Below are 23,808 nucleotides of genomic sequence, written 5' to 3'. Positions count from 1 at the left end.
ATGTTTTGGTTCCTGGTGGTGACGTAACACATAAAAACATGGTTCCCTTGTTTTGGACCTGTGAAGCGTGCTACGTGCTGCTATGCACTGAGATGCTGTTTCAAGGCTGAAAGAGTGGAAGAGACTCTCCTACAGCAGGCGATGACTCAGGCCGAGGAAAGGTGTGCGGAGTCCGGCCGCCGGCTGGTGGGTATTCGCGAGCCATGGCAACGTTTGCACGAGGAGAGGAAAGAGGCTTGGAGCTAATTAGTTAGCCGAGCTAATGTTCTGCACCGTGTTATAGTAGTAGTAGTAGAGGTAGTAGTATCACTGGCACATTACAGCACTGACAACTTTTCAATATTATGTGACAAGGAATGTGAGGCAGGTAGGTATGCTGCTTTTTTCAAAAAAGTTATATTTTTTGTTGTTTATTTGCATCACAATTAGATAAAATGCTGAAAAGAAGCACCCAAAACTATGTACAAACAAGAATGAACAATAATGCATATGTCCAATATGATGAGAATAAAATGTTTTTTTTTATTTTGAAAAATGCAAATAAAATAACACATTGAAAAAAATCAAAATAAAAGTAGAAATTGAACAGAATTTTAAAAAGTGTCACTTTTTCTCAATGTCAACAATTTTGGGGGGGAAAAAAACCTACATGTATAAAGTAACAGGAGCATTCAGTCTAGTCGACAAATAACATCCTCTAAGGTAAGTTAGTATGTATGTGCACAACCTAAAGCGTGTGTTTTGAAAACGGGCAGCGTTCCATTTGCCGGCAGCTGTACGATGAGAACGAGGACCTGTCCGACGTGGAGGAGATGGTCAACATCCGAGGATTCAGCGTGGAGGACAAGCTTGCCAGCACTAACTACGCTGCAAACTTTGTGCATTTTATGGAAGCTAAAGGTAAACAATGGGAACACGCCTTCCACTTGTCAGTTTATATTGTCAATACATTGTCTCTCTTGTTTACGTACAGACTTCACTTATGAATATGTGCAAAGGGAGGCGCTACAAGTTCCACTCATTTTCAAAGAGAAAGAAGGACTTGGAATCATGTAAGTGCTCATTTAATGAAGTTTTACTGAATGTACTGGTTTGTACTATTAACTGAGCAAAGTTGGTCTTGTCCACAGAATGCCCGATCCGGAATTCACAGTGTCGGAAATTAAAGGCTTAGTCGGTAAGCGATATTTGTGACTTATTTTTTCATGCATTAAAAAAAAAAAAAAAGACAGAATTTTGCGTTTTTTTTCTCTCTGTTATAAAGTTAAACAAATCTACTATGAAACAGTCAAATGATATGATGGTAAATCATATCTTACTTATGTATTGATTGCTACTTGCAGGCAGCCGTCGCTCGGTGGACGTGATGGACGTGAGCACTCAGAAAGGCTCGGAAATGAGCATGGCCCAGTTTGTGCGCTACTACGAGACGCCGGAGGAAGAGCGTGACAAACTGTTCAATGTCATCAGCTTGGAGTTCAGCCACACCAAGCTGGAGAACCTTATCAAGAGACCCACTGTGGTAAGTAACTACTAAATTTTACTCAGGAAAAATAACAATACGGCAAGTCAAGTGACAGTATGTATTATAATGATTTTAAAAATATGTATATATCTGAAAAAGTAAGTGTGTGCTGACTGTTTTGGTAGGTTGATCAGGTGGACTGGGTGGACAACATGTGGCCGTCTTATCTGAAGCAGAGCCAAACAGAAGGCACCAACGTCATCTCGGAGATGAAATATCCTAAAGTGCAAAGGTAAGCAGACTGGAGAGCTGCGTACTCAACTCGAGGTCCTCTCTCTCGTCTTCTCTTAAGCACACTTGATTGTTGCTAGGTAGCAATTTCCCAGCCTTGCACATTTGTTTTAAATTACATTTCATAATGCTCCACTTGCTGCTGCTGGGTGCACAATCAGCTCAGGGACACTCCTCATAAAGCACTTGATATGTATTATTCATTCTAAATAATGATCATTTGAATATTGTCATTTTAGACAGTGGGTGTTATACTCTACAACCATTTGCATATAATAGTAATAATAATAATAATTATTGTTATTATTGTTATTAGATAGATAAAGGTAATTCATTTCAGAAGCTTTTCTGTCATAAAGACATTCCATAACATTTACATCGAACTTAATAAAACTCATTACAGAAGTCATGTGGCTATAAATAGGATGTGGCTGTGTTCAGTGTTCTTTTTTTCTTTTTGTTCTACCAGAAGCGTATTTTTATTTTTATTTATTTTTTATTTTTTTTTATTTTTTAATACGAACACTGAATGCTATTTTGAACTGTTTCTGATACCTTCCACCTTATCTGCAAGTTTTGGCAGATAAGTATGTTGCTCTTTTGATGAGAAGATGTGTTGTGAGCGCCAAATATAGCTTTGGGAATGATGGCCGAAAGTTCAACCTTGGTTTTACTGAACCAAAACCTGCCAAAGTTATTTTTTTGGGATGCTCCGAGTTAGATCGTACAAGAATACTTAATGTTGTGGCCGACGAGTACAGCAAATATTTAGCAGGATCGATGTATTTTTAGTCATCTCTCGAGGGGCGCTCGGCGTAACATTGTTCAAATAATTCCCCCGGTTATGTTCTTTTCTGTCTCCTCCTGAGATTCTCTCTCATAAAATTAAGGCTCATCTCATCTAACTCACTTCCTGCTCCATGTCTGAATTATTAATGGCCCTCTTGGAGACTTCACACTCTTCAATTTGCATTCTTTTTACACCCAGCGCTCTTCCCAGTGCTCTTTTAATTTTTTTTTTTTTTTCCATCATTGTGTGTTTCTCCAAGTATGTGTATTTTCTATCTTAGGTATTGTTTGATGAGTGTGAAGGGCTGCTATACAGACTTCCACATTGATTTTGGTGGGACATCCGTGTGGTATCATGTCTTCAAAGGGCAAAAAGTATGTATCCAATGGTGTTGTCATGACAACCATTCCTTTAAAAAAAATGTAGACTAAAGTCTGTTTTAAAAAAAAAAAAAAAAAATCATATTCGGGAATACTTTTGCCATCGTTTGATCCTCAGGTGTTCTGGCTGGTGCCCCCGACACTTCACAACCTGGCCCTGTACGAAGACTGGGTGCTGTCGGGTAAGCAGAGCGACATATTCCTGGGAGATCGTGCCGACGGATGCCAGAGAGTGGAGCTCAAGCAGGGATACACCTTCTTCATCCCCTCGGGTAGGTTCCCATTTCAAACAGAGAAGTGAGTAAAAAATTAAAAACAAATCTCATGTCTTGTTATCTTCGTGTGATTTTAGGCTGGATTCATGCGGTTTACACTCCAGAGGACACGCTGGTCTTCGGCGGAAACATCTTGCATAGCTTTAACATTCCCATGCAGCTCACCATCCACGAGATTGAGAACCGCACCAAGGTGGGAGTCTGCAGATCCAGAAAGTCATAGATTCTAAAAAGAGGTTAATTGTTTTTTTTTTTTAGGTTCACTCCAAGTTCCGCTTCCCTTTCTACTATGAGATGTGTTGGTACGTCCTGGAGAGATACATGTACTGCCTGACCAAACGGTCCTACCTTTCTCAGGAGATCCAGAAGGAGCCTTTACTCACGGGTCAGCACAATCACACTTGTAAATATGATATTATTTCAATCCACCAACCCACCAGTTCCGGCAAATCTACAGAATCCTCCGATCCAATAAATCATCAAGTCACCAAATGTGTCTTTCCAGATTATGAGACAAAAGTCCACATGGGGAGCCCCTGCTCTGACTCAAGAAGTCAGGACATGAACGAGGACTGGTCCGATTCACAGCTCAGGGATGACTTGTGTGAAAAACCTGAAGTGGTTTCCAACCAGCAATGCCCAAAAGCTATGTTGTCCGCCTACTCCGAGGAAAGCTTTTATCCCATCTCCGCTGCGGATTTCCCAGCCGAATCGCCGACCTTGGAATCGCCCAATAAGTGGATTCATCTGACAGAATTTGAAATCAACGGGCTGAAGAGGCTGGTGGAAAAGCTGGAGTCGCTCCCCGAGCAGAAGAGAGAAGTTCCGGAGGGATTGGAGAACCCGCTTGGCCTGCTGGAGGACATGAAGGTAATGTATTTTTTTAGACTATAGTTGTAGCTGTCCAAGAAATTAGATAGGGGTTTTTTTTTTTTCATGTTAAACAGTCGTAATATGAAAAGACACATTTTTTTAGGGGGAGGTTAAAAAAATACGATTACATTTATATAATTCAGAATAGTGCATTTTTAAGTCCTATATTTGAATCAAAGTAGGTCGTAGTTATTTAAGAAAACTTAAAAGATAAAAAGCGAGATGAAAAAAAATTCAATGAAGTCTTTTTATTGTTGTCTGTAGGTTGTTTTAAAGGAACATGCCGATGATGACCCAAAGTTAGCCATCACTGGACTTCCGGTTGTTTTCTGGCCAAAGGAATCTATGAAGGTAGACTTTTTATTTCATTTCATTGCTCAACATACGATGAGATCAAAATAGAAACGCTTTAGGTGACTTATCCTGTCTATATGTGAAGGCCACCTGCTGCTTACCAGCGCTGTGTGTGGCTGTATGTGCGTGCGTGCATGTGTTTGCCTTTTTGCAATGCAATGCCATCTGTCTGTTGGCTCTGTGCAATAGTTATGAATATCAGCGCATCTCTGCTCCTCATTGGAGGAGGTCGGACACAAATGTTTTTTTATTTAAAAAAAAGTTTCATTTTTCAAGATAAGTCAGTTTTAGGTGAAGTAGTCATTCTAATTCAGTACTGTAATCTGAATCATGTATTTTTAATGTAATTGTGAGAAATAACCTCTTTTTGCAAGATAAAATGAATTTTATATTTATAAAATCAGTGGTACAAACGGATGGATGGGGGGGAAATTATATGAGGAAAATATATTTTTTAAGGTTAATCAATTAGGGGAAAACTCATGATGTTGCCAGAATAAATTTTAGAAACTTGAAAACTTGCAAAACAAAAAATGTGGTTGTATTTTTCAAGATATACAGTATATACATTAAAAAAAAAAAAATCTGTGTTTATGTTTTCCTTTTGCCCTGCAATGCCATCTGTCTCCATTGGCATGGCAGAGTGTGATAAACATGAGTCCAAGCAGACCTCCTCTCTTGATTGGAGAAGGGCGCGCCTATTGGGATGCACGCCGGCTTCTCATTGGCTGTACACAGCCTTCTTTCCTTCCCCCTCATATTAATGAGGCTGGGTGGTCTTGTGCTGCCGACATCTGCTGGTGGTTATTGTGGAGTTGTAGGGAGGAGGAGGAGGAGGAGGAGGAAGCCAGTGCAGCCATGTCATTTGGTCGTGCATTGGACAGCGTGTGAAAAAGCCGCCATGGCCATGTCGCTCAGTGCCGATGATGAGGACTACGACTCCGACTCGGAGCAGGTTAGCCCCCCCCCCCCTCCCAATCTTGCTTAGTAAGGAGGCCACTAGAGGAATGCATGCATGCAGCGGCTCTGCAGCGTAGCGGGAACGCTGAGCTGCCTGAGGGGAAGATAAACAGATGAAATTCCCTTTGCTTGTCTTTTTGGTGACATATTTACAGCATGTGTTCCGGTGTGATAAATCCCTCCTTAAGAATATTTCCCCAGCCGAGAGCCCGAGGGCTGCGACTGGTTGTGGATAAGAATTCATGTACAGTAGAGTCATCCTTCTGTATTTGCTTATTATTTATTGATTGCATTTGTGTGTGACAGAACGCACACACAAGAGGACCTTTGTTCCGCCCTTGTTCCGTGGTGACAATGAAAATATTGTTGTAGTCTAGCAAGTCAAAAAAAAAAAAAAAGATGCTTGATCCATGAGAGCAGTGGTTCTCAAACTGGGGTGCACGAGCTTGACATTGGGGCTTTGCAGTATCCTTTGTAATGGGGATAGCACGTTTCTTTTTACGCTAGGGTTGAAATACTGTATAACATGGTGCGTGTGTGATGTCACTCCCCCAGAATGCTTCACTTCAATCTGTAAACACTGTAGTTCCCCTTTCGTATGTACTCTATAATGTACGCTTGGGTCTTCAACTATGAATGGGGCGTCTTCTTTTTATTTATTCGGTTTTTACCACGTAAACGTTGATTGAAAAATATCTTCGTCAAATGTTGCTCATTGCTGCGCTTGGTGGTGATTGGTAAGTGATCAATTGGAAATTGATGAGCTATTTAATCAATTTTGATGTCGTTTTCATTCGTATGTGTTTTTTTTTTTCCCTCTTTAATATTCCTGTTGTCAGACTGTTCTGTAATCCTCATTTGAAACCCCTCAAATCCAGACCGGGGCAGATTACAGCATCGCGATCCCTTCCAGTATCTCCCACTAATCCCGTCGGGTAACCTGGCATCTGACTGCCTCCTACATTTCAAGCTACTATTAGAATAATAGACCATGCTGTGCTTCACTTTCATTGTGTCAATACAAATCTTATTGGTTCCATGTGTGTGTGGATGTGTGTCAGAGCTGGGCTGTTGCTATGCTGACGCTCGAGGGGGAGGTGGGGGGGGGGATTATATCTGCACCGAGCACTGATTTCTAAGCGGTGAAATGTCTGTTGCTTTCATCTAATTGCCCATAATATACATATATGAAAAGAAGGAAGAAACCCTTTTTTTTTTTTTTAGAGAGAGAGAGAGGAAGGGAGAGTGTGACTGAGGGAAGGGGGAAAGGGAGACTGGAATGATGAAAGAAAGGTAGGTAGGGAGGGAGGATTTATGAACGGAAGTAAGAAAAGATAGAAACAGTTTGCAAAGGAAAAAAATGATATGAAAGGAAAGAATGAAAAGTAGGGAAGGACTGGAGGAAACAAGGTTGCATGCAAGGAAGGAAAGACAGGAGTGGAAGGAATAAGGAGTAAAAAGGAAGGAAAGAAAGCATAGGTTAGGTAGGATAGGAGGCAACAGGCCCGGGTGGAGGAAAACATGGAGTAGGCCAACTTACCTGAATAGCTGAACTTTATTTGAGCTTAATAAGATTGCAATTGGCAAAAACTGCCTTTTGAAAAGGGGTGTGTTGACTTTTTATATCTACTGTACAGCGGTGGATGGAAAGAAGAATGCACGAATAGTGCCTATGAGAAAATATTGCCAAAAAAAAATATTTTCCAAGTGTCTACCTCTGCTGTATTGTATTTGTGAGCAGCCATGTTTGGCATCAGAGCGAAGAATACATTTGGATCAATGACCCAGATCAAAAGCGTCTCTATTACCCAGTTGTATGAACCGGTGCCCATTTAGCGAGCGAGCGAGCGCCCGCCGTAGTAACTGTAAGCCCTCCTTCCCCCGCGATGCGCAATCATGGCTGCCAGAGAGTGGAAAGAGGGTCCGCTTCCTCTTTGAAGTGGTAACAAGCGAGTAAGTGAGGAGCTAAATGTGGAAGACGCCTCCAGGGAGCATCTTGATGGATTCCTTTGCTTCATCCTGCACCTTAGCATGTTTTTTTTTTTATAATACCAGAGTAGAATTAACCAGCAATTAATCCATTCGTTATCGGTGAGAAAGGAGAATTGATCTCACTCAGAATGTTCTGAACTCCTGTTGCTTTTAAACTTTGATTCACACAAAACAATGAATTATAAATTGAAATGTATTAAATAATACATGAGATTTTTTTTTTTTATTTACCAACAAAAGGAGAAAATTATGATTTTATTTATTTAAAAAAAAAAACAATCCTCATTGACCGTATGTTTTTTACATGGCCGATTTGTCCATTTTAAAATCAAGTAGGATCCTTGATCACACAAGTCTGCACACCCCTTAGCTATTTTGTCTCCTTATTTTTAATGCCTGGAATTGGCATCTGGAATTAAATTTGATTGGCCGCTGTATCTATGCTCTCCGCCACTCAGGCTCGACCTCCCCACCGACCCAAGCCCAAGATGGCGACGTCCCCGGCGTCGGCCCTGAAGGTTCCGGCCGGTCGCGGGGGCGGAGGGACGTCGAGCGCCAGGCGAAGGCGGACTCGTTGCCGCAAGTGCGAGGCCTGCTTGCGGACCGAGTGTGGCGAGTGCCACTTCTGCAAGGACATGAAGAAGTTTGGCGGGCCGGGTCGGATGAAGCAGTCGTGCATCATGAGGCAATGCATTGCGGTATGTTTGGCTCCATTATTATACTACATGTATTTCTTCTCAAAAAAATGGACTAAACTCACTAAAATACACTTGTGTTGCCTTGGACACATCTCAAATCGTGTTGCTCCTTTGAAATGAGTAGAAATGCCATTCATCTGTTCCAGTGTCAGAAGACAAATCCACCAAAATGTATTTTCTTTAAAAAGTAAATATCACCAAATTAAATGGATTGTAAATATTTTGTTTTTGGTGTATGCACTTTGGTTAAACAGCCATAGAGAGCGACACAGAGACAAATTCATAACTGACTCAGTAATATTATGACTAATATTAGAATCTATTCACATTTAATAGTAGGGGATGAGTCACTATTGCATATTTTGTATCACAAAGTTCACGCAGACATTTTGAATATTTATTTAGCACCTCTTTATACAGAAAACGCATTGTTAGTTATTGTTTCACGGCTATTTTTAGACCTTGACCTGGGGGACTTGTTCATTCAAGCCTCATCCAGATGGTTGCTATGGTGACACCAAGGAGCGCCACTTGCTCCCTTGTGCTGGGAATCGCAAGTGTAGAATTGTCAGTCGAACTCACGGGTGGGAAAAGTATCCATTGTTGAATCCAGCACACATTTATCGATAGTCCTGTAATATTTTTTCTTTCAATTAGCAACTAAAATGTATTAATTTTATGTTCATTAAATAATTGGCTGGTAGATTTATTGTAAATAATGCAAGTGAAAAATATTAATTATTCATTTTATTTATTTAGGCTTTTCTACAGATGACCTGGCTCATTTTTCCAATTTAATTTATTCTTTTGTGTCCTTTTATGTCCCTTAAATTTTTTTTTATATATGATGACGACAACATGGTTTGTGTTCAGCCGGTGCTGCCGCACACGGCGGTGTGTGTGGTTTGCGGAGAAGCGGGCAAGGAGGACACGGTGGAAGAGGATGAGGAGAAGTTCCAGCTGATGCTGATGGAGTGCTCCATCTGCAATGAAATTGTACATCCTCACTGTTTAAAGGCAAGTTCCAACTCCTCATCTCCAAGGAGAAAATTTGAGGTAGTGAATTTGAATATCGGCATCAACCTTTTAAAAAATGGGGTCAATCAAGATCATTTTCCCCACTCCTTTATTTTAAACTCCACATGGATGTTCTGTGCAGGTGAAAGATTCCAGTGGTGTCGTCAATGACGAGCTGCCTAACTGCTGGGAGTGTCCCACGTGTAACCACGCTGGAAAAACAGGCAAAGTAAGCATCAGTCTAAATTCATCGCGGTCCTTTCGATCCATTTCCACAAACAAGAAAAATAAAGTCATCTTGTGCTTTCTAATCTTTTGGCCTCAAAGCAAAAAAGAGGTCCAGGGTTCAAGTACGCATCAAACCTCCCGGGCTCGTTACTGAAAGAAGCCCGTCCCTTCCGGGAAGTCAAGGAGGAGCCCGACGCAGCCTCGCCTTCGCCGACGACCTTTGGCGCCAAGAGAAAAGCCGAACGAGATGAAGAGCTTCCCAAGAAGCGACCCCCGCTGCTGTCCCTGGATGGTTCGCCTCGGCCGAGACAGGAGGAAAACCCTCTCAGGAAGAAGAGGATGCTGTTTGACACGCAAGACGAACCTGTTGATGTCAAAAGGAAGGTCAGTCACATTATTAGGTACACCGACACAAACTAAGCCTGTTGAGGCCTCGACGCCACGAAAAAAAAGATTAAATTAGATGGAAAAATATAAATAAATAATGAAAACATGGTTGATTTTATCTTCTGATAAAATTGTCTTCCCAAATGATGGCTGTCTTCTTTTCCAAAGTTCTCAAAACTGGACCAACCGCTAGCTGCCAAGCTCCTACGACACATCAAGACAGAGAACGACCTCGGCGAGTACGAGGATGAGCTGGAGGACAGATTCTCTTTGCATAGAATCCACTTCAAGGCCAAGAAGGAGTTGGACAACCGAGAAGAAGACGACGGTCAGGAGGGAGAAAAAGACAATTACAGCAAGATAGAGGACAAATCCAAAGTGCTCGTGAGTCCTCTGAGGAGAACTGGGGCTGGCGGGGAGAATGAGCAGACGTCCAAAAAGGTGTCTGGAGCGGGACCCAGTGGCGAGGAGGCTGAGGAGAGGACCTCCCAGATGTCACCAACCAATAAAGTAAGGATGCAGCGATTGGTCGACTCAAGTCAATTATGAAAGGTTGGAACAGATTTATTTTTTGGATTGATTGAATATTTTCACTTTTTGTCCTCCATAGTACATCTCGAAAGGCTCCCATCAACGCAGACGCCTGCTCAAGACCGAAGACGGCGCCAACCACCAGAACAGCTCGGCCAACCAGCTTCAAAGTCAGCCAAAGATAGAGGACGGCGCCGCCAAAAGGGAAGAGGCCACCAATCAAAACAGAAAGACGCTCAGATCGGCGGAGCTCCCGTCAATTCAGAACCACAGGCCGCTCAAGGTGGAGCCTGAGAACGACGTGGCAGCGTCCGACCCAAGATGGCCTCTGAACAACGGCAGCGGGGACCTCGGAGGCTGGATGCGACACAGGCGGGAAGCCAACGGGACGGCGCGGCGCCTTTTTCCGCTCAGCTGCAATCGGAACGCTCCGGTAGCGCCGCTGGCGCCGCGACCGCTGCCCTGCCGCTCGCCGCCCAAATGCGTCCAAATGGAACGGCATGTCATCAGACCGCCTCCCATCAGCCCACCGCCCGACCGGCTTCCCCTGAACGACGGCCTGGAACACGCCATGCAACGCGAGGCCTGGATGTCCGTCTTCAGTCACCTGGCGCTCAGGGATCTCTGCGTGTGTATGCGCGTGTGCAGGACGTGGAACCGATGGTGAGGTTTTCTTTCGTTTTATTGGATATCGTGCCGCTCCTTTAGTCATGAGCACCTTGAGCGGTATTTACATATGGATAGACACAGAGGTAATTTTTTTTTTTTTTTTGTGTGGCCAGGTGCTGTGACAAGAGGCTGTGGAAGCGCATCAATCTGAACCGCTGCAAGTCCATCACACCTCTCATGCTGAGCGGGATTATCCGGAGGCAGCCGGTCGCTCTGGACCTGAGCTGGACCAACATCTCCAAGAAGCAGCTCAGCTGGCTCATCAACAGACTGCCAGGTATTCAAACGATGTGTCATGTATTCTTCATCCTCTGCAAAGAAGGGCAAGTGCTGAAGGATTTCTCAATGAACGGCGTATGCGTCTCGATACTGCCCCCAAGCGGCCAATGTGGTTTTACCAATGGCCATGTGAAGAACTAATAAGACTTGAGAATTGTGACGCTGTCTGCACAGGTTTGCGGGTGCTGTTGTTGTCGGGGTGCTCGTGGGTGGCTGTCTCGGCTCTCTGCACCTCCTGCTGTCCTCTCCTGCGAACGCTGGACGTTCAATGGGTGGAGGGACTGAAAGACGCCCAGATGAGGGATCTGCTCTCCCCGACGACCGATAATAGGCCAGGTAGCAATTTCTTTTATTCCTCTGTATCACATTAGTTGATTAGGTGTCATTGACATCATGCCGACGGGTATCGCCCCCCCCCTACAGGCCAGCTCGACAACCGTAGCAAGCTGCGCAACGTGGAAGACCTCCGTCTGGCCGGCCTGGACGTCACCGACGCCACATTGCGCCTCATTATCCGCCACATGGCTGCGCTGTCCAAGCTGGACCTCAGCTACTGCAACCACGTCACCGACCAGTCTGTCAACATTCTGACCGCCGCCGGGACCACCACCCGGGATTCCCTGACCGACGTCAACCTCTCAGGTGGGATGTATTTACCGATCCGATATGTGTTTTCTAATCTTTGAACTTTGTGGCCCGCCAGTGTGCAACAGGGTGACCGACCAGTCGCTGACCTACTTCAAGCGCTGCGGCAGCATCCGCCGCATCGACCTGCGCTTCTGCAAGCAGGTGAGCAGGGAGGGCTGCCAGCGCTTCGTGGCCGAGATGTCCGTCAGCGTTCAGTTCGAGCTGATCGACGACAAACTGCTGCAGAGGATCAAACCTGCTGCCGCCGCCTGCGATTAAGGTGCCGCTCCACACGAGGGCGCCACACCACCACCGTAAGAGGAACAGGAAGAAGAGGGTTGCAGTACCGTGAGTTGTCTCCTCTTGCCAACTACTGAGCCAGAATGTAAAAAAAAAAACTAAAAAGAAAAACAGTGCTTGTCAAAAGTGTAGACACGTCTTCCCATTCGATAGCACAAGGAAGCGTCTTTAAACTTTTGACCAGGAACTGTCTAACAGGATTTTTTTGTTATTTATTGCTTTCATTGTTTTTTCCTGTTCGAGAGTGACTATTTTTGTAGAAGAAAGCGTTTCCTACATTCCTATACAGTATTATACTACTGATATTGATAATCAACACACAGTGTTTGTTCATTTTTCAGTTTTATATTTATTGAAGCACATTTGTCTTATCGTTGTCTGTTAAGCTTACGTTTTTTTTTTTTTTAACTTATTACATAAATGATGACACTATAGAGTGTATAAAAGCCTATATACGGTTACATGTCAATAAATTGGAATATGAGGGACAAGTTTTTATTAGCATTAGTTCAATTCAAAATGTAACTTAACTCATCTATTATATTTAGTACATTCAGATATTTTTCCGCATTTTATGTTATAGCTTGATTACAAAATGAACCGAATTCTAGGGCTCGACTCATTAAAGGGCCCAAATTAGCTCTTTTAAAATCTGGCAGATTTTTGTCACTTTGTTTTTTGTTTTTTAACGCAATTTTAGACATTTATCCCACCCAAAAATAGGCACAAAAAAGCAAAGTAATTGGCCAATTAATCAGTTTCACTTTTTGAATTGAACTACTACAATGAATTAACTTCTCTCCCTCATCCTAATTTATTGTCATGCACTTGTATTCATGGAGCTCTGGAAAACCTGTGAGACCACTCCAAGATCATAAATATACAATATATTTTAAAAGTCTACACACCCCTGTTCAAATGCCAGGTTTTCATGATATTTAAAAAAAAAAATCCCATATACCAACTACAAATAATGTCATTTAGAGCTTTTACTTGCAGAAAATCCTATCTGGTAAAAAAAAAAAAAGGTCTCCAACATTTTCCCCCCCGCAGAGCTCTACATATATTTTTTCTTTGTTTCTAGCTAAAAGCTTCTTGCCATCATTCCTCGGTTTGGTGTGTTATTTGTGAAGAAATTGTACTACTAGCTCACCATGCATGCTCGCTGTTTCAACTAAATTAAGTTGTCATTCATTCGAAGGCAGTCAATTACTAAGTCCAGAAAGAAAACCATTGCATTTATTTAAAATAAGGGCTGGGGACATTGGATATAGTTGAGCTTTAAGCTAACGCGTTAGTGGTTTGCAGGTTCCCCACCCCTAATTTTCAAGAATATGCATAAACAAACGTAGAAATGCAATTACTGTATGTTTTTTTTTTTTGATCTGATGCATTTGAAGAACCTGCAAAAAGTTGGTAAAAACAAATTCTACCTTTTCCCATTCATGGTAAATAAAAGTCCAAGTTTTGAGTTCAAATGCCCCCAAAAAACGAGAATATTCAGCCTTCGGAATGCTCAAGAATTTTGACACTATTGTAGAGTGGACCTCTGCTATTCGCTAGAATGGACCAAGGCCTACCAAGATACCGAAAATATCTGACATGCCTTTATTATTGTTAATTTGTAGAATTAGTCAAATCTGTGATCAAGTCGTGAATAAGCGAGGGACTGGCTAAAACTGAATAAGTGGGAGATTGTGAAGCAAAAATATTTTTTGTTGCCTTCTGTTAATAAGTGGCGGACTGGGTCAAAACTGTGAATAATGGATTAAAAAAAAAAAAAAACACAGGGGGGGAAGGGAGCAGGTGAAGAATGCATTTGTTCCAAATTTGCAAATACAGGGGTCCACTGTATTAAAAGCAGTGCAAAAAAAAGAATATAGTTTAATGCACTTTTTCATATTTTTCTATGTGGATACTTTTTCAGTTTTAATTCCAATTTTTTTTTTTTTTACTTTAAAGTTCAGACTTGTTTACATTATTTGGTATGGTTAAACCACTGTATGCGTTTGTATTATACATGTTGATTGTAAATGTTGTACACATTATAAAACTTTAGGGAAAGTTTGAGATATTAAAAGACTTTTAAAACCAACACGATGGTCAAAGAGATTTGACTGAATTTTATTGAATCTAATAAATAGGTTTTTTTTTGTTTGTTTTGTTTACCAAAATAAAAAGGTCCAACCATTCCAAAATATAAAGATCCAGGATTATGAGTGCCCTCCAGAAGACTGTAGCTGCCTGTGAATGACATCGTCCGTTGACAAACAGCCGCGTTAAATCAAATCATGGAGAAAAAAAAAAAAAAAAAGACAAAAAGCAACACCACCGATATATTCAAAGGTTTTGAGTAAACTGTCACCAATACATTCCGTTCATAAACCTCCTGGCCCTTCCACCTAGTCCATGTAAAAATATACATTTAATTCATAATAACGATAGAAGCTATCTATATGCAACACATTTACAGTAACAGTGATTCCGTATATGTAATTTTCTTTGAAACATGAGCAGAAAGGGAAAAGTGTCGGACTCCTTTGCATAACAGACTGGAGTCTAACATACGATCAGCTGTTACCGTCCAAATATTTGAAAACTGATATTGCTCGGCTGTTTTCATTTTCCATCTTTTTCGAACCTTAGCAGAAGTTTAAAATAAATAATATAATGAACAATACTAATAAAAAATATATATTATGAAATGATATGAAGAAAAAAAAATTGGCATTCCTTTACTCCAATGTTAGGATGAGTTGATGTTGGATGGTACACATTGTTTACTATATTTATATTATTGTTTTTCCTTGGTCTCCAGGGATTTTGTCACCATCTTTTAAAATAAAAATTAGAATCAAACCAAACCATACTGTAAACTACTTTCCGGGGGTTCTGAAAAAATACAAACCGTCACATCAAATTTGATGAATATGAAAAGCATGTTAAGCGTATGAGCGTATAGGCGTGATATTTGGCGTCTTCTGCTAACATATGATGTGCTGTTAAACTACAACCAATATTCTACATGAATTAAAAAAAAAAAACATCTCTTTTTTGAACGGTATTGCACATGTTACAGTCGACCGTGTCGACTCGAACCCCTGCCGTGTTCCACGAGAACTGCCGGTCCAAGCCACTGGCGCCTGTTTGAAGCGTCTCTGGCGGCCAGACTTTTTCTAGGACTTGAAGACGTGCACGGCCCTCACCACGTACTGCCTGCAGATGGGGCACTCGCTCATCCTCTTGCCACATTTTGTGCAGGTCACCATGTGGCCGCACTCCAGCAGAACGCAGTCGATGATGGCGTCCATGCAGATGCGACAAAGGTTCTCGTCCGAGGCAAGCTGGGCTTTCACGTTGTCTGCGGACCGGCGAAAAATCATGTGACTTAATTGAAGTGTCAGATTTGAAGACTTTGGACTTGCTTGGCTTGACTTGGCATTTAACATGTGACTTGACTTGGTATTCGTGAGACTCAGCTTAGGAGCTGATGATGATTTAATGACGATACTTTCAATTCTAAATGTTTAGCTAAACAATTGATAGTCAAACATGAATTGTGTATTTCATCGAGAAGACAAAATTTGAAACTTTTCTCAATATTTTGAGTAGGTGGGTGAAAAATCAGCTTACCTCCGACAGCACTGTTGCACAAAGGTGGAGGATACGTGACCACTTTGGAGGGGAAAAAAAGGACAGGGTTTAGAAAACGGGTCTTATAAAATTCTAGCAAAAATTTTATCATTTGCAGATTTTTTTCCACCATTTTTTTTTTTTCAATATTTTTTTTATGGGGGTTGTGTTTTTGTTTTTTTGTTTTTTTTTAAAGTGGTGTACTGACAATAGAGTAGTGAGGAAATACTTGCCTGCAGTAATGCTCACATTTTCCACTAAAAGAAGAAAAGTTAAAAAAAAAAAGGGGTCTTGTTAAAATTTCAAAATGTAAACTGCTCTAATTTCAAAAGTGCCGGTACCTACTGGATTTCCTGTTGTGCTCGTTTTCTCTGTAGAGGCGATGCACGCGCTCCAGCAGCTCCCACTTCTCGCAGCAACCCGAGTAGTTGACGAAATTCCTGGCGAGGATTTCCTTCAGCTGGCGAACCGACAGCCTCTCGATGGCGTCCTCGTTGTCCAAGTCGGACAGCGAGGCGCGAATCCTCCTCTGCGTGGCCGGGCTCACCTCCGTCGTGCAGGCCGTCTGCTCTAGATTGAGGAGTGATGCACTCGACGCGTCTTCACGCTCCTGAGGGGACAACTGACGACAAAACAACAAAGTAAGGTACAATTGTCCTGCTTTGACCAACATCTCGTTTCCAAATTAGATTTTCCTGTTTATTTCTGGAGAATATTCACAAGGCAATCTTATTAAATCAATAAATAAACAACATTTTACTATTTTTGTAATGGGCAGCAATTACTGAAAACATAATGAAGCAATTTTTTTTTTCTCAAATAACCTTCAATTTCAACACGATATAAATAAATCAGTTTTCAAGGTTACATTTTTATGAATGTTTCCAAATGAATCAAATTCTCCATCACACAATGAACCCCATTACGTGATGACTTTCAGGATTTGGGTGCGTATATTCAGAGTACATCTGTTCCGTTATCTAATACGACAAGAGACATATTTAAGCACGCACTCCATGGCACTTAACTCATCGCTCAATGATTCTCTTTTAAGATGGAGGTCAGGAATGAAAGGAGACGGAATCAATGAATAGTTCCGTAATGGAAGTGGAGATGAGCAAGTGTTGATTCAGGTTGTGTGTGTGTGTGGTCTCAGCACATTCCCCCTCTGACATATTAATAATGCATTGGTTGGCTAGACAGCAAGCAATGTCAGTCTCTTCAACAGTCACTCTTTTTTTTATTTTTTTTAACTTTTTATTTGGCTTTTTGCCAAAGAGGGCAAAGAGATCACTGATGACCACTGAGCTAGAATAATCGAATTATTCATGACTTACTACTAAGTCGAAATATATTGGGATAAAACATTTGGGTTTTGAAAACGGATGATGTGAGATGTTAGGAAGTTGCGTGTGTGTGTGTGTGTCTTTAGCGTTTTAATAGTGTGTTAATGTAATGTTTAGTGTAGCGTTTGGTGTCCGCGGGGAGTTGTCAACCTGCGTGCGCGTTACGTAACTGACTCAGCCAGCCCATGTAAGCGACCTAAAAAAAGGCAAAGGGCTTAAGCCGCCTTGCTCGCTGGTCCTCGTGTACACACACACACACACACACACACATTGACAGTCAGAGAGTAAACGCTGCTGCTTGCAGCTGTCACATGAATGGTGAATCCATGCTGTGGAGACTCTTCATAGTCAGTGGAGAGAAAATCAACATAATCGTTGTTGAATTCGGCTCAACGAGCAACTACATCGGGCTGAGCAAACTTTTGTACTCGAGGACCACATCACATTAAAAGAGACAGATGGGGCATTTGTAAAGTTTCAATCATAAAACCAGTTGGATGATGCCCCCCCCCCCCCAATTTCAATAAATAAAAAAATAAATAAATGAAATAATTAAAAATAATAAAAGAATAAATACAAATGCATTTTGGACTGCAAGCATTTTGTGTGTGTCACCTGGCTTGGGGTCCCTGAGCTGTCACTTGGGCTGAGAACAACTCCCAGCGACTGTTCAGAAGCCGAGCCAGCAGGGGAGGCTAGAGAGGCGGCACGGGAGCGGAGGCTGTCTGTATCATCTTCGTCATCTCCCTCCTCCTGTTCCTCAGGTGTGTCACCATCCTCCTCGTCTTCTTCTTCTTCCTCCTCCTCCACCACTATTGCGGGTCGGGGTGGTTCCCTGGTGCCCCGATGGCACAGAACCAGGTCCACCAGGTCCTCCTTTTCCCTGCAGGTGTCGGTGGGGATGTTACGCAGGAGCAGGTACTGCCGGAGGTCTTTGACGCGCAACTGCATGAGGCGTGGCCTTTGGAAGGCGGTGCCGCGCAGTAGGTGGCAGGTGGCGCAACAGCGTAGGTTCTCCTGCAGCACCGAGCACAGCGCGCAGAAGCTCTTCTTGCAGTCGCAGCATACGTGCTGTGGAGGAAAGGATGACATCAGTCACTGTGAGTGAATTTCAATGTCATGATCTCCAAATCAGGTTGAAATGTTATTTGTCAATTTTAAAGGGGCCCTTGTCATTTTCAACAGCAATCTCAAATAGGTTGCTTTAGCAGATGCCACTAATCCCGCCCTTTTTCAATTTGTGATGTCATCAACCCCACCCTCACCATTTTTAACCCGACCCCTGCTGAAGTTCAGGAAAAACTACTGCACAGGCACAGCTGGAGAACAACAGCCTCTTTCTTCTCCCGACATGAGCCACAGAAAAAGCCTTGAGGTTGGACTTTATTTTTTTTTGCATCAAATATGCCCAAACAACTAGCAACACGTGTGTTATTTTGTGGCAAACTTTTTGAGGATGACTACTTGAGCAATTTGGGACAATACAACTGTGAATTAGTTGGACATCTGTCACTTTCCCCGGGATTGATACCAACTCTCATTGGAACAGCAAAATTCAAGTAAGTCTATTTTTGGAGTTATTTCCTTCAGTGTGAGACATATTCTGGCTTTATTTGAGTTGTTAGCTTTGCAGCTAACAGCATGGTTGATGTAACATTGATGCTAGCCTGAAAGCCACGCCCACCAAAATCCACTAATTCAATGATTGGGTAAGAGTAGAACATTTTAATTTTTTATTTTTTTTTAATAATGCAAAATCATTCCATTTGCTGAATAATTTGATCAGCATATCTCATTCTATTTGTGTACAAAAATATATTTCTTATATCCTACAATTGAGTGAATTTGAATTTTCTTCTTAACTCCTCGGCATTCGCAGGCAATTTCTTCGCACTCACACACGCCAAAGGAATGCCATCAGTCATTCTTTTTATTACTACTCAAGCATCATTTAATAAACTGCCCTTAAATACTGCATGTCTAACTCCTGTCAGCATTTTAAAGGGCCGACGGCGCCTCCTTATAAATGAGTTTGACTATGCAAACTTTGATACGCAAAAATGGCCTCCGATGGAAGTGCTGAGCTCATTGCAGCTGCCGTTTGTACTTGTAAACAGACATACTGATGGGATTTAACCCAGAAGTGTCAATCATCATGCAGGTCACCTGATGGAAAAAAAAAAAAAAAACACGGCTGATATGAAATATGCCATATTTATCTCCAGGAATATTAATTTTCAGAAAAGCACTTCACTTTTTCTACATTTATTTTATAGTACAGTATAAAAAAAACATGACGTCTAGCTCTCAAGAAACGTATGTACACTAAATCTGATATTTATTGTAATGCAATAAAATTGCATATTAAATCACAATCTAAATTGCAATTCGATTTTCAAAATGGTTCTTTTACACCGAGCAGCTGAGTGGATTGACACTTCAAATGGCTACGAAAGGAGGTCAGTCCGATCGGTAAATATTTACTCATCACTCACAGCCAAATGCGTCTCGCCTCCGCGCCATCGTCGACACCTTCCTCGCTATCATTTTGCTGCTAATCCTCATGACACTACTTAAAAGGTGGACCGGAGATATCAGACTGACTTGCAAACCAGCCCATTGCAGGCAGATAGCACGGAGGAAGCCATCACGTGCCACACACATAACTGTCCCTAAATCAGCATGACTGAAGACGATTTTAGTGATTTGGGTTTCCTTTGCATAGACGGCACAAGAATGATGATTGCTTTTTCTGGTCAGGTGTTGTGTTTATTTTCATCCAATCGCTTCGGGCACCAGGCTGCGACTCGTTTACGCTCTATTTAAGAGAACATATTGTCGAAAATGTATTTTTTAATTGCTGGGCGGTGTCTCAACATAGGGGGCTCTTAAATCTCCAGCAGTATCGTAATATTTAGTATCGGAGCTTTCTTTTGAGCGCAAGTAAAGGCGTAGCAATCGCGTTCCTAGTTCGAATATGTTTACTAGGTGAGTTTAAGTTTAAAGCATCGGAGATAAAATGAGCTTGAGTAACTCACCTTGCGTCTGAAGACAGAGAAAGCCAGTCCGCAGGCCTTGCACAGCTGCCCGGCGCTGCCCGAACTGGCGGGCGGGTATGTGGAGTAGCCTGCACTGGGGGCAAAGCGGAAAGGCCCGGCACCGGCCCCAAAGCCGGGCTGCTGTGCCCGCACCGTGCCCGTGCCCATCACTTCGTTTAGCAGCCCGCAACATGATGCCCACATGGACGAGGCCCCCGCCTGCCAAGAACAAACACACATTCAAGAAAAAAAATAGAATATGAAGACTGTTGAAGAAATGAAACAATAGCTCAGCGGCATACAAATGAATGGTGGAGGGGGAACGACGTCTTCCTCTACTCTACCAGGCTGTGTCAATCGATAGCTGACACACACACACAGAGCACATTGTGAAGCTCTTTGCAGTACACAATACAGGAATTCACCTCGAGTTTCCGGGCGGCTCCGAGTTGTTACAAACACTCTGTGACGTGACCTCAGTCGTCTGCTTAGGGACTGTTTATGTAATCCCGGGAACAAGGCACACTATGTGGCGAGGGGAAGCTTTAACTAACCCCGCAGGCCTGTCTACTAATGAGAGTGGACTTTAACAGTGGGTGAACCTTTGGTGTTCCCTTGTTTGTTAGCAGGACTTACACAATTATGCGTTGCATTTAGGTGGGGATCAAAATCACTGAATGTATAGAATGTGACCATGAAACTGATTGGGGAAAAAATAAAAGGCTGTTTGCATGCACATGTGATGCAATGACTAAAAGTCTCTGCATGAAATCTCACACTTTCCGATGACATAAATGTAATTTTATGTTAGATACAATTTAACAGTAATATGGCGCTGGAGCAAAAAAAAAAGATATTGGAAAGTTATTCAGTTATATTACATTCAGTAATTCTTTAATGTACCACTAGAGGGAGCCCACAACCCCCATTTTGAGAAGTGCTGAATTATGCTATTTGTTTCCTTCTGGTATCTAATTTGGGAAACAAAGTACACTACATGCTTGATAAATGTATGCCTAATAGCATTTATCTAACAATCACATATAAGACTCAAATGTACAGTGTTGTCAAAGCGTCTCCCCGAAGAAGTTAAATCTCGTGTGACGCGTAGAATGAACTCAGATAAAACTCAAGCTGTGACCAAACGGGCTAAAGATTTGTTCTTGCATAATAAGGATATTTCAGAGACCTGATGGCAGCAGCGGGACTGAAAAATATACCCAGCGCACAGAACAAAATCGACACGTGACACATAACTTTCAGCAAATGACATTTATTTTCAAAATAATCTCCCCTAATGCATTAACTCCATATTTTATGGGGAGGACTAGAAAATAATTTCCTGTAGTAATGAGGGTCTTTGCTGCAACTGATGCATTACAGTATTATTCTTAATTTTGTATAGTGATGAAGTGGCAATTTCCTCATCACACACAGATAAGGGAAGAAATCAACAACACTGCACGCCACCGCAATGTAAAACCACAATACTGAAGCTATTTTTAACCGAGTGTCAAGCAAACGTGAGCTCGATGCTCTTGCATTGGATCTCAGTTAAAGCAAAAAAAAAAAAAAAAATCAATATGCGTATGAACACAATTTGAAACAGATCTAAAGGGAGGATTGGAGTGGTGACCATATGACGTCACCGCCCCATCCTTATCTGCAGCCAGGGGAGAACCCCAATGTGGTGCTGAGGGGCCATCCTCGCGTCCTCCCCGAGACGTCCCCCAAATATCCTCCTCGTGACCCCCTCCCGACACACACACAAACGTCCCCCACTAACTCGTCCAGCCCAAAGCGCGCCTTTACAACCTCGTTAGAGCGGATTAAAGCGATGAATGGAAGGTGGCTGCAGCCGCTTTGCATCCACTAAACTCTGGAAGTGCAAGGGGGGGCTTCTTTCACATTGCAGCCTCTCTCGCTTGCACCGACCACACGTATACACACTCGCATAAAAACACACAATGACCCGAAATAACCCATGACAACTTCCGAAAATAACCACCACTGCTGCAATGAAGCCCGTCTCCTTATATAACTCCGGCCCGTGTAAACACAATCACCTTAGTGTGCAGCTTGCAGCACCGTGCGTAAAGCTCCATGAACAGAAGTCACTGCGATGTCACCATAAACAAGATGCCTTATAAAGGACATGGAGGGAGGGGGGGGGGGTTGCACCTACCTTCATTGCGCCTTCCGTTAGAGGAATGTGCAGACTAATGCAGTAGCCACGATCATTGCAAGTGCACACAGAGTCAAACCATTACGTCTTCCCTCTCTCCTGCCGCCTCTATGTGTTTGTGTATTGTGTACTCTGTATGTGTGTGTGTGTGCGTGTAGGCATAACGTCATTGCCAAAGACAGACCCGGCCAGCCAATCAGAATGCGCGCTAGGGGGCTCGTGTGTTCAGCAGACAATCCGTCTATACGCAGCAGCGTTGTACGTAAGAACGCATGTGCGAGCCTTTGACGCACACGTCACGCCCCCTCCCCCCTCCACACACACACACACACTGTTGGCATTTTTATTGCCATCTCACCACCAGTCAAATAAGGTGAACCTCAAGCCTGTTTTTGACGGGTTATAAATTGATGCACGGGTGCAAAATACATAAATGCATCATTTAGGTCATCTTCTGTGACAAATAATGGATTTATGATGATTCAATTGTGCCTACCTGCAGTACAGAGATTAGAGGGGTTTCCTTCCATTTTATAGGCAGTACTAGTGAAAGCCTGTAGGGAGCAGCAGAGATAACCTTACAAAATCCAACACAATTGGCCCTTGATGTTGGAAGTTCTTCTAAATATCACTTTCCCCAAATTATCACCAATATTCCTCAAAATAATTTATTGCATTTGTCATTTAAAAATATATATATTTACGACAATGTTTGAAGAAACATTCAGTATTCCGGGCTGGAAAAGTGAGTACTTACTGTTCTCTTGGTATGTGATGTACTGCAGGTAGTGTCGGTCTCTTGAATAACAAATATTTGCGGCCTTACAGGATTCCAAAAAAAAAAAATACCCTGTCTAATTGTTTTCTACTGGCATGTAACATTTACATCACTAGTGTTTGTATGGGGAATTTGCGCCCCCTTGTGGAGACATTAAAGAAGCTCTTCAAGGATTAAGATTCAGAGAATTGACAAGTGAGCGATGTGGCATCCTTTTTCTAATGACAATTTTTCGGCATAATTTGGTTGAACTCCAATTTACTTGACGTTGGAGGTCGTCATCATGATCTATGCAGGGCCGAGTGTGCCTACAGAGACAAAGATTATTCCAGTAGCTCACACTTGATGATAATGGGTCATATTTGGGTACCAGACTCCCTCTTATGCAGAAACGGCATCACTGCAGGCAAGCGCAGAAATGATGCAAATGTCCCTTTGAAATTCTCTATGCCATATCACATCAATAGTGACCCGCTGCTGATTTAATTTCACAGCCATTTTGGTCTAAATATGTTTCGAGGCCCTCGAGCCAGCATTGACATACTTTAGCGCTGTTATTTCTTTATGCTGTTGGGAACATCGAAAATGGTGAGGGAGGGATTTTACTCAATGTACATATTCGTTAACGATATTTACTGAATCTTGACTTGCCTCACCTCTTGACTTGTTTCTTGGTTGCAGTGATTCAAATTTGTCGTGATTGGTTGAATAC

At 42.3% G+C, this 23,808-nt stretch overlaps 2 protein-coding genes across 8 annotated transcripts; one reads left to right on the top strand and one right to left on the bottom strand.

The window, feature by feature from the left end:
* Positions 1 to 14,341, top strand: LOC147048098 (lysine-specific demethylase 2B-like). 4 transcript variants are annotated; one of them, XM_085926678.1, is made up of 22 exons: positions 1 to 186; positions 756 to 900; positions 974 to 1,052; positions 1,131 to 1,177; positions 1,344 to 1,522; positions 1,651 to 1,757; positions 2,827 to 2,920; positions 3,045 to 3,198; positions 3,279 to 3,394; positions 3,460 to 3,604; positions 3,707 to 4,071; positions 4,339 to 4,425; positions 7,839 to 8,078; positions 8,952 to 9,095; positions 9,238 to 9,325; positions 9,415 to 9,707; positions 9,879 to 10,220; positions 10,321 to 10,904; positions 11,024 to 11,187; positions 11,364 to 11,525; positions 11,613 to 11,831; positions 11,893 to 14,340. In XM_085926678.1, the coding sequence occupies exons 1-22, from the start codon at positions 142 to 144 to the stop codon at positions 12,093 to 12,095; spliced, it is 4,002 nt and encodes a 1,333-aa protein (XP_085782804.1). In that variant the 5' UTR covers positions 1 to 141; the 3' UTR covers positions 12,096 to 14,340. The 4 variants fall into 4 exon arrangements, with proteins under 4 accessions (XP_085782804.1, XP_085782803.1, XP_085782802.1 ...); XM_085926677.1 differs by having other exon boundaries at positions 3,460 to 3,586; positions 9,238 to 9,324; positions 9,423 to 9,707; positions 11,893 to 14,338; XM_085926676.1 differs by having other exon boundaries at positions 3,460 to 4,071; positions 11,893 to 14,341.
* On the bottom strand, positions 13,897 to 22,446 carry LOC147048097 (E3 ubiquitin-protein ligase RNF34-like). 4 transcript variants are annotated; one of them, XM_085926709.1, is made up of 8 exons: positions 22,319 to 22,446; positions 20,134 to 20,352; positions 17,711 to 18,166; positions 16,091 to 16,371; positions 15,983 to 16,006; positions 15,750 to 15,791; positions 15,323 to 15,477; positions 13,897 to 14,360 (listed from the first exon to the last, which is right to left on the bottom strand). In XM_085926709.1, the coding sequence occupies exons 1-8, from the start codon at positions 22,322 to 22,324 to the stop codon at positions 14,191 to 14,193; spliced, it is 1,353 nt and encodes a 450-aa protein (XP_085782835.1). In that variant the 5' UTR covers positions 22,325 to 22,446; the 3' UTR covers positions 13,897 to 14,190. The 4 variants fall into 4 exon arrangements, with proteins under 4 accessions (XP_085782835.1, XP_085782836.1, XP_085782834.1 ...); XM_085926710.1 differs by having other exon boundaries at positions 16,095 to 16,371; XM_085926708.1 differs by having other exon boundaries at positions 14,226 to 15,477.
* Positions 22,447 to 23,808: the final 1,362 nt, after the last annotated feature.

Source organism: Syngnathus leptorhynchus, chromosome 12 (genome assembly GCF_054491065.1).
Source record: "Syngnathus leptorhynchus isolate UIUO chromosome 12, UIUO_Slep, whole genome shotgun sequence".
NCBI classification, from domain to species: Eukaryota; Metazoa; Chordata; class Actinopteri; order Syngnathiformes; family Syngnathidae; genus Syngnathus; species Syngnathus leptorhynchus.
The sequence above is the reverse complement of the archived record's forward strand: the minus strand, read 5'-3'. Positions and strand labels throughout refer to the sequence as shown.

Coding starts and splice junctions, on each gene's coding strand:
- LOC147048097 (XM_085926708.1), bottom strand. Junction 18,167..20,133: donor TCTCTGTCTTCAGACGCAAG/GTGAGTTACTCA, acceptor TTTCCTCCACAG/CACGTATGCTGCGACTGCAA. Junction 15,478..15,749: donor GTGCAACAGTGCTGTCGGAG/GTAAGCTGATTT, acceptor GCCGGTCCGCAG/ACAACGTGAAAGCCCAGCTT.
- LOC147048098 (XM_085926676.1), top strand. CDS start 142: ATGACTCAGGCCGAGGAAAGGTGTGCGGAGTCCGGCCGCCGGCTG. Junction 901..973: donor GCATTTTATGGAAGCTAAAG/GTAAACAATGGG, acceptor GTTTACGTACAG/ACTTCACTTATGAATATGTG. Junction 2,921..3,044: donor ATGTCTTCAAAGGGCAAAAA/GTATGTATCCAA, acceptor TTTGATCCTCAG/GTGTTCTGGCTGGTGCCCCC.